The sequence below is a fragment of the Hylobates moloch genome, unplaced genomic scaffold (genome assembly GCF_009828535.3).
Source record: "Hylobates moloch isolate HMO894 unplaced genomic scaffold, HMol_V3 SCAFFOLD_2, whole genome shotgun sequence".
Lineage (NCBI taxonomy): Eukaryota > Metazoa > Chordata > Mammalia > Primates > Hylobatidae > Hylobates > Hylobates moloch.
The window spans coordinates 152,657,171-152,667,823 of record NW_026652277.1 but is presented as its reverse complement, the minus strand read 5'-3'; the positions used below and the strand labels follow the sequence as shown (position 1 = coordinate 152,667,823).

General features: G+C 34.7%; 1 protein-coding gene across 8 annotated transcripts in view; it reads left to right on the top strand.

Moving 5' to 3' along the window:
• The window catches only part of HBS1L (HBS1 like translational GTPase), a 220,996-nt gene that overhangs the window by 153,896 nt on the left and 56,447 nt on the right, over nt 1-10,653 (top strand). For all 8 annotated transcript variants that reach the window (XM_058435573.1, XM_032159465.2, XM_032159474.2 and 5 more), the window contains 2 exons: nt 2,175-2,265; nt 2,656-2,764. In XM_058435573.1, the coding sequence (XP_058291556.1) occupies nt 2,175-2,265; nt 2,656-2,764 (200 nt within the window). The remainder of the gene's footprint in view (nt 1-2,174; nt 2,266-2,655; nt 2,765-10,653) is intronic.

Sequence of the window (10,653 nt, the reverse complement as noted above, 5' to 3'; positions counted from 1 at the left end):
GAATAAGGGAATGAAAATCAGTTATTTCCATTTGACCTTTTTATTTGTGCCCACTAGAGATTATGAAATTTCTGTTTTGATAAAAAGTAATATGCACTTTAAAAATAGTGTCATTTTCTATAGATCTGTTCATTGTGTGCAAGTACAGGTCTCTGCTTTTGTTTTTTAAAGTGACAAGAGCTATAATACTTTTGAAACACGATTTTTTTGGTATGTTAATGATCTTTTTTGAGAACAAGAATTTTTTTATGATTAAGAGCCATAAATTAAAACCACGATCCTAAAGTTATCACAGACCTTGAGATTGGCTCCCTTGTAACCTCTAAAATCCTTCGTCATCTCTGAAAGTCTCACTTTCTTTACCCTCCTCTTCTCTCTACTTTCCACACAGAGAAACTCTAAAGTATTATCTTTAATCGGTGTTTGTTAAGAGAGAAGTCTTATCAGAAGCCCCAGGGAAGAACCACCCTACTTCTTGAGAGCCAGTCTTTTAACTTAACATAGAGGTTCTCCTTCCTCAATTCTGACCTTACTACTTTTGCTTGGTTTTCTTGATTCTTGAATGCACTGTTCTGTCTAAACATTTTTAGGTACTGCTGTGGCTCTCTAACCCGTACTGTCCCAAAAGAAAGACTTGACTGAATCTACTACCAACAAATAGAAATTCTAAATTACTTTTTTTTTTACTTTATCAATATATCAAGCTCATAGAATATTAAAAAAGAGCCTCTCTTTGTAATGTTTGTCCAATGAGAAAAGTTTTTTGATAAATGTCACATGTGGAACAGTGTAACATGATTGAGGGGAAGAAGAACCAGATAATATAATTACCTTTGGAAAATTTTAATACTGTTAATTGAACTTGTGGTATGAAACCTCTACAAATGTTTAAGCCAAAGGCAATCTCTATTGTATGTAAATACCTAGCTTCTGTTTTTAATTCCATATTTCATAGCAAAATTCAGATATGGTCATTCTAAATTTACATTTTAAAACTAAATCTAGTAAGTTGATATTTAACAAACATTCCTTAATATGATAATTGCTAACATGTTTGGGAGGAAGAATCTCTGATACCTGAAGAAAGTTATGCCTTTTCTCAGATTAATGCAGATGTGTACATATATGATATTTTGCTTTTATAAAACTCCAGATTGTCTCAGAGCTCTTCAAGTTAAATCCTTGAGCTCCCTAAAAGTCAGAAACTCTTCCCTGCTGCACAGGAAATGAGTATTTTCAGAAAGATATGGGTGGATTATAATTTACTAAGAACATGTCAATGTGTCGATGAAGAACTATCCACAGTGGTTGGCCTACACATTCTGTTTGTCAAAAGGCCTACATTTCTATGGAAAGGAACTTAATCCATAAATGTATTCCATAAAATCAGAAAATATGGGATATATTTTAAAAGCCTTTGAATAAGGTAGCTGAGTATTGCCCTTGGGAACTGCTCTCTCCGACTACCTTCAGGACTATGTCTAGGTAAATAGATGTATATCTCCAGATATATGGCAACACCTAGGATCATTTTTAAATTAAATTTTCATATCACTATTTCCTTAATATTTTTCTTTTCATATAACTAGTCATTAGTATGCAGATCTCTCTCTGGAAAGAAGTTCTTTTGAGCCAGGAGTAGTTAAGGGGCCTGCTGAGAGGACCGTTTGAAATTCTGACTGAGTGTACATGTTCCATGGGTTGCTTGGAAAACAAGGGTTACTTGTTTAGGTGGTTGTCTAATTAAAAGCAAAACTCAAGAAAATACTGCTAGACATCTTCTCCAGCCCCATCTTTTATGTCATTATGAATAATTTGAATTGTGTTTTATTTTGTCTGTATCTATTAATATAATAGAAATATTTGAATGGGAACTGTTTAATGAATATACCAATTGTGCCAATTAGTTAAAAAATCTTGATTAAATAAGCTGAAGTCAGCCTTTTATGAGCAAATACAAGTCACTTTATGTTTAGGGTGGTATTCTAGAAGAGTCAGTTCTAGAGGAAGTGTGTTTTCCTCAACGCTCACAGTTACACTTCTTACTCTCAATCCATTCATATTGAAAATGATGAGTAGTGACTGATGAAGCACAAATCAGCCAAACTCTGTTGGTTGTTATGGTTTGATATCGAGGTGTTTCACTGTATGCTTTGGTTCTTACTCATTTCCAGGAATCACTCTGCATGATGAACCTGTCGATTGGGCGGCAGCAGGCGATCATGTTAGTCTTACTTTGGTTGGGATGGATATCATCAAAATCAAGTGAGTGAGAAAATGAGTTTAAGCAACCATTGTCTTCATGTAGGACCTCACCTCTAAACACATGTATTTTGCAACCTACTAGTTCCATTTTGAATTTCATTTGACCAAAAATAGACACCTATGGAAATGTAAGCAAACTTACTTAAAATTTGAATTAATACATGTCAGCACACATACTTGGCATGTGCTTTGAATGAAAGCTCTAATGTATAAAAATGATGTAAGGTTAATGATGGTTTAAAGTCATGCTTTAGCTCAGAAGAGAATATTTAGAAAAAGTCCCTAATTTACTTAATTGTTTTACTTTCCTTGTAAATGTTTTTGAGGTCTTTCTATTTGATGTAAATTTGTCCCCCAATTACCTTTCCTCTTTTTTTGTTGTTCTTACAGTGTTGGCTGCATATTTTGTGGCCCCAAAGTACCCATTAAAGCTTGCACTCGTTTCAGAGCCCGAATCCTCATCTTTAATATTGAAATTCCTATCACTAAAGGATTTCCTGTAAGTTCCAAAATGTTTTATTATTCCTGTTTTTATAAATGCAAAGTAACTTTATCCTAAAAGTGGTAACTTTCTTTACAAGTGGTGATACTATATTTATTTTCAATTAACATCTTATTACTGTAATCCAGAAAAACTTGTAATTAGAAAGTTGTTTTTATTTTGTTTTTTTATTTTGATCTTTGAGCCTGTGGACTTTTTAAAAGGCATTGAGAAGATATTTAATAATAAATAGGTTACAAAGTAATGATAATAAAATTTATCCAGGGAAAAATTATAGACATATTTTCACTGTGTTCTAAAGTTTACCTAAGTTTTTTAGGTTGAATCATTCTAGGTTTCCATTTTGTTTAATATGTCGATTTGCAGTTTTTCTGATAATAAAAGTAATAGATTGCTTAGAAAATTTTGGAAAACATAAAAATATGGAAAATAAAAATGTCATATACTTGCATAATCCATAGATATATATCTTTACATGTCAGTGTGTTTTTATGTGAGCATATTATCCACCCAATATGTGTACATACTGGTATGTATTGGGTGTATTCTGGGGATCCTAGACATACAGTAAACTTCAGTTGTGCTGAAGCAACACATTCAGACCCTGCATGTTGTAAGGTTGGTTTGCCAGCATCATTTGAACATATACATTTTATGGGAAGAGGGAGATTTTATACAATAATGTTACTTATCCTGAAAAGCTGTTACTTGTGAATAGTCTGGATTTTTTGTTTTATGTGTAATTGTTTTGAGATATTTGGGACCGTACTCTTATAGTTTTTGTACCTTGCTTTTGTCATGTGACAGATGACCGTTTTTCCCATTAGACTTTTTTTCTAATTAGCTCATATAGTACAGATTCTGCATGACAATAAATGTTTCTCAGTGATGTTTCTACCATTTGATGCATCTTTGAAATAAAAGTAAGACTTTTTAAAGTTAGTGATAGTGGTTTAGAGGTTGGCAATACATTTATTTGGGTCATTTATACTGATACACCTATATTTGAGATAACCTGTACTTTATAATTCTTTGTAATTATTTCTATATTAATTTGATCATGTAAAATTATATTTTAAGGTACTATTTAGGTACTTTACTTACATAATTATATTCCATTTCTTCCATACACTAAAAAAAGAAAAGCTTCTTTTAAAAAAATTGCTATAGTTGAAGATACTTAAATATTCAGAATTCATGTATTGATCATCAAGTAACAACAAGTTAATTGTTGTGAGCGAATGGAACTCATTCATAGAAGGCAGTATGTCCTATGGGGCAAAGGAGAGATTGGTTACTGCATATTTTTACTCATGCAATAATAATATTTGCCAATGGAGAGGTAGAGAGGTCAAGAGGTCAGGAGTGACTTTGAATAGTAATACTGTCTCCCTGACTACTGTAGTTTCTTAAAAATAAGCACAAATTGCAAGTTTTTCACTGTTGCTTTAGGAGATTCTGCCAGCATATATTGATTCAGAAATACCAGGATCAAATTTGTTTCAGAAAAAAATGGCCATATTTTGTCAGTCTACTCCCTATGGGAGAAAAACTTCAAAAAAAATTTTTTTGAGCAAACAAAGGTTTCCTAAGCTATTAAAATTTTACTAATTAGGGACTAATGTCATAATACTACATAAATATATTTAAATTTCCCCTATTGTGTATGGGAGACTATTTCAGTAGCTATTGGGTACAAGTAATTTTTTCCTTTGTTTTTTATTTATTTGTCAATTTTCTTTTTACTTCTTTTTACCAACTAGTGGTTTTTGATTACATGGATAAATTGTATAATGGTGAAATCTAAGATTTTAGTGCACCCATCACCCAAGTAGTGTACATTGTACCCAAGATGTAGTTTCTTATCCCTCACCCCCTTCAAGCCCTACCTGCTACTGAGTCTCCAGTGTCCCCTATACTGTTCTGTATGTCTTTGTGTACCCATAGCTTAGCTCCCACTTTTAAGTAAGCACATATGCTATTTGGTTTTTCATTCCTGAGTTACTTCACTTAGAATAATATCCTCCAGCTCTATCCAAGTTGCTGCAAAACACACTATCTCTACCCTTTGTTTGGCTGAGTAATATTCCATGGTGTACATATACATTTTCTCTATCCACTCATTGGTTGATGGGCACTTAGGTTGGTTCCACATTCTTGCAACTGTAAATTGTGCTGTGGTAAACATGCCTTCAGGTATCTTTTTGATATAATGACTTATTTTCCTTTGGGTAGATACCCAGTAGTGAGACTGCTGGATCAAATGGTAGATCTACTTTTAGTTCTTTGAGAAATCTCTATTCTATTTTCCTCAGAGGCTATACCAATCCACATTCCTACCAGCAGTGCACAAGTGTTTCCTTCTTCATCGCATACATGGCAACATCTATTGTTTTTTGACTTTTTAATAATGGCCTTCTGGCTGGAGTAAGGTGGTATCCCATTGTGGCTTTGATTTGTACTTCCTCGATGATTAACGATGTTGAGCATTTTTGCGTATGTTTCTTGGCCATTTGTATGTCTTCTTTTGAGAAGTGTCTGCTCATGTCACTTGCCCATTTCCTGATGGAATTGTTTGGTTTTTTTTCTTGCTGATTTGAGTCTTTTGTAGATTCTGGATACTAGTCCTATCAGATGCACAGTTTGCAAATATTTTCTTTCATTCTGTGGATTGTCTGTTTACTATGTTCAGGATTTCTTTGCTGTGCACTAGCTCTTTAGCTTAATTAGGTCTTATCTATTTATTTTTATTTCCGTTGAATCTGCTTTTGGGGTCTTAGTCATAAATTCTTTACCTAGGCCAATGTCCAGAAGAACCTCTCCCAGGTTTTCCTCCAGAATTTCCATGGTTTCAGTTCCTAGATCCAAGTCCCTCTTGAGTTGACTCTTGCATGTGGTGAGAGATAGGAATCCAGTTTTCATTCTTCCATATGTAGCTGTCCAGTTTTCCCAGCACCATCCATTGAACAGGGTGTCCTTTCCCCAATTTATGTTTTTGCATGCCTTGTCAAAGATCAGTTGGTTGTTAAGTATTTGGCTTTGTTTCTGGGTTCCCTATTCTGTTCCATTGGTCTATGAATCTACCTTTATACCAGTATCATGCTATTTTGGTTATTATAGCCTGTAGTATAATTTGAAGTAGGGTAATGTGATGCCTCCAGATGTGCTCTTTTTGCTTAGGATTGCTTTGGCTAATTGCGCTCTTTTTTGGTTCTATATGAATTTTGTGATTGTGTTTTCTAATCTTGTGGAAAATGATGTTAGTATTTTGACAGGAATTGCACAAATCTGTAGATTGCTTTGGGCAATGTGGTCTCTTCCATGATATTGATTCTTCCAATTCATGAGCATGGGATGTATCTCTGTTCATTTGTCATCCATGATTTCTCTCAGCAGTGTTTTTTAGTTCTTGTAAGAGATCTTTCACCTCCTTGGCTAAGTACAGTCCTAGGTGGGTTGGTTGGTTGGTTTTGTAGCTATTGTAAAAGGGATTAAGTTCTTGTTCTTGATTTGATTCTCAGCTTGATCGTTGTTGGTGCTACTGATTTGTGTACATTGATTTTGTAACCTGAGACTTTACTGAATTCATTTATCAAATCTAGGTGTTGTTTGGGAGGAGTCTTTACGATTTTCTAGGTATGTAATTATATCATTGGCAAACAGAGATAGTTTGACTTACTCTTTTCCAATTTGGATGCCCTTTATTTCTTTCTCTTGCCTACTTGCTCTGGCTAGGACTTCCTGTACTGTGTTTAATAGGAGTGATGAGAGTGAACATCCTTGTCTTGTTTCAGTTCTTAAGGGGAATGCTTTCAACTTTTCCCCATTTAGTATGATGTTGGCTGTGGGTTTGTCATATGTGGCTTTTATTATTTTGAGGTATGTTTCCTCTTTGCCTAATTTATTGAAGGTTTTATCATTAAGGGATCCTGGATTTTATCTAGTGCTTTTTCTGCATCTATTGAGATGATCATCCGTTTTTTTTTTTTTTTTTGCTTTTAATTGTTTCAGTGGTGAATCACATTTATTGACTTGCATATGCTGAACCATTCCTGCATCCTTGGGAGGAAACCTCCTTGATCATGATAAAATATCTTTTGGATATGCTGTTGGATTTGGTTTGCTAGTATTTCGTTAGGGATTTTTGCATCTAGGTTTTTCAGGGGTGTTGGTCTGTAGCTTTCTCTTTTGTTATGTCCTTTCCTGGTTTTGTTATCAGGATGATCATACTGGCTTTATGGAATGAGTTAGAGAAGATTCTCTCTTTCTCAGTCTTTTAATAGTTTCAGTAGGATTGGTATTATTTCTTTGAATGTCTGGTAGAATTTGGCTGTGGATCCATCTGGCCTTGGGCTTTTTTGTTGTTGTTGGCAATTTTTTTTATTACTGATTTATTCTCACTGCTTGATATTGGTCTGTTTATGATTTCTTATTTCTTCCTGATTCAAGCTTGGAGGGTTGTATGTTTCCAGGATTTATCCATTTCTTCTAGATTTTCTAGTTTGTGTGCACGGAGGTGTTTATAGTAGTTTCAAATGATCTTTTGTATTTCTGTGGTGTTGTTTATAATGTCTCCATTTTCATTTTGAATTGAGCTTATTTGAATCTTCTCTCTTGTTACTCTATATTTTTTAAGAGGAAATAATAGAAGAATGGATTAGACTTTAAGTGAATTTATATTTGATTCTTATTATTTTATATATGTGTGTGTATATAGATAGATAGATAGATAGATAGATAGATAAAACATAGAATTTACCATTTTTAAGTGTACAATCAGTGGCATTAAGTACCTCCACAACGTTGTGCAGTCATTACTACTATTCATTTTTTTTTTTTTTCTTGAGATGGAGTCTTGCTTTGGCGTCCAGGCTAGAGTGCAGTGGTGCAGTCTTGGCTCACTGCAACCTCTGCCTCCTGGGCTCAAGCAATTCTCCTGCCTCAGCCTCCCGGAACTGCCTCAGCCTCCCGAGTAGCTGGGACTACAGGTGCGCGCCACCACGCCTGGCTAATTTTTTTTATTTTTAGTGGAGACGGGGTTTCACCATGTTGGCCAGGCTGGTCCTGAACTCCTGACCTCAGGTGATCCACCCACCTTGGCCTCCCAAAGTGCTGGAATTATAGGCGTTGAGCCACTGCGCCCGGCCAGTCATCACTACTATTCATCTGCAGAACTTCTTCAACATCCCAAACTGAAAATCTGTACCCATTACACAGTATCTTCCCATTATTCCCTCTTGGAATCCCCTGATAACCATTCTTCTACTTACTTTCTCTGTGAATTTGCCTGTTCTGGGTTCCTTATGTAAGTGGAATCATACAATATTTGTCCTTTTGTGTCTGGCTTATTTCACTTAGCAAATTGTTTTCATGGTTTGTCCATGTTGTAGTATGTATCAGAATTTCATCCCTTTTAAGCCTGAATAACATTCCATTGCATATATATACCACCTTTTAAAAATCCATTTATCTGTTGATGCACATTTGGGTTATTTCCATCTTTTGGCCATTACGAATAACGCTTCTGTGAAAACGGGTGTACAAGTATCTATTGAGATTCCTGCTTTCCATTCTTTGGGGCATATGCCTAGGAGTGGAATTGCTAGATCATATGGTAATTCTATGTTTAACTTTTTGAGGAACTGCTAAACCATTTTCCATAGGGGCTCTACCATTTTACATTCCCACCAGCAGTGCATAAGGGTTCTATTTTCTCCACTTTCTTGTCAACACATTAAATAACAAGTTTTCTAGGAGTGGGGTGTGGGAGAGGGATTTTTAAAATATAATAGGCAAACTAATAGTTAAGTGGTGTCTCATGGTGGTTTTGATTTGCATTTCTCTAATTAGATGCTGAACATCTTTTCATGTGCTTATTGGCCATTTGTATATCTTTGAGAAATGTCTTAAATCCTTTGTGCATTTTGAATTAGGTTGTGTTGTTATTAATGAAGTTCTTGATATCATCCCTTATTACATACATGATTTGCAGATATTTTCTTCTATTCTCTAGGCTGCCTTTTCATTTTCTTGATAGTGTCCTTTGCTGCACAAAAGTTTTTAATTTGGTTGAAGTACAGTTTATTTTTTCCTTTGTTGCCTATGTTTTTGGTGTATTATCCAAGAAATCATTGCCAAATCCAATGTCATAAAGCTTTTGTGCTGTGTTCTCTTCTAAGAGTTTTGTTGTTTTTGCTTTTATACTTAGGTCTTTGATCCATTTTCAGTTAATTTTTGTACATATGTAAGGTAGAGCTTCATTGTTTTGCATATGGATATCCAATTTTCCCAGCACCATGAGTTGAAAAGACTGTTCTTTCCCTATTGAATGGTCCTGGTACCCTTGTTGAAAACCAATTCACTATGTATTTGTTAATATTTTAAAAATACAGGTTATCTAGAAAATTAAGGAAAACAATTTATTTGGCCACCTAACAGATTATGTAGCCCATTTGAGTTTATAAAACACTAGATAATTGATTCTCATAACCCTACATGAAGAATAGAATCTCAGCCTTTACCTGAAACCCTTTAGGCCAATGGTTTTAGAATTCAGAAATGTTAGAACTTTAGAAAGGTACATAATGCATATAAGTTACATAACAGAAGGGAACAACACTCTCAAATCAAAATATTAATGTTTCTGCACCGGAACTTATTAACACTAACTAAGATAAATAAGATCTATACATTGCCTCACTTCAAGTCTGGTTTTGCACTTAAGTGGGCTTGTTACAGACTTAGGAAAAAACTTCAGATTTTCAGTCTTTGGGCACTTGGGAATTGCAGACAAGTGATTGTGGACCTTTATTACTATGGTTCCCATTTACAGATAAGGAATTGAACCCTCCGAGAGGTTGTGCTGTATAAATAATAAGTGATTAAGCCAGGACTCCTTATTCATTTCCTTTACTCTGAAATCCAGTACTTTTTTTTCCTATTACACTATGCTGCACATTGCTTTGAATTGTAGATGACTTTGGTTACATATAATATGAATTAAAATGTTGAGATAGTGTACAGTCACTTCTCTCTGTTATTTTCGTGTGATAATTTGTTTGAGCTACTATTTGCAAGATACTGAGGAGATAAAAAGACATATAAGACCTAACTTCATGCTGCCACAACCCATCCTTTGTCCACCCTGATTTTACCTGGAATCCACACATAGCTCACCAAGGGTAGAAAGAACTTAATTAGGTTTGTATGCTTCTGTTCTTTCAAATTTGGCTGTGGAGACTGGTTCCAGTTCCTTAGTCACACCTTGGCTAAGCGAAGTGAATCCTACTTGTTTACCTAAGTTTTTGTTACAAAAGAAATATTTCTTAGATATTTAGACTTATATTTATGTTATATTGGTACTGGTTAAGACCTGAATCCTTTGAATGCATACATGTGTTTCTCACCACTTTACCATGCATTGTGGCAAGTTTTTCACTCCCAATAGTCAGTTTTTAATTCTTTTGGAATCTTTCCAGTTCTGACTCCTCAAGTGCCATTGAAAAATAAAACCACTTTTGTCTTTTTGGAGTAATGCAGGCTCAGCTGTGCCCTTTTTCTTTTTTTAATTGAATGAGTTGGTTTAGAAAGTTTCCAAAGTCTAAGATTGTGCATCCACAGCCCCCCTTGCATTTCTGTTTTTTGAATGTGCAAACTATTTTGGCTAGGAAATTCCAGAGTAGAAGTGCCAATGTTTCTACAAACAGCATTAAATGGTACTTATAAACCAATGAAACTTTCATAGCTCTGATATGTCCTGGGCATTGATCTTTCCAATATCTTCAAACTATAGACATATTACACACTTAATGCTTATTGCACACTTATTATTTGAGCGAGGATAGTCAATCTACCTTTGTTCTGGTTTGGATTAGGGTGTATCCAAA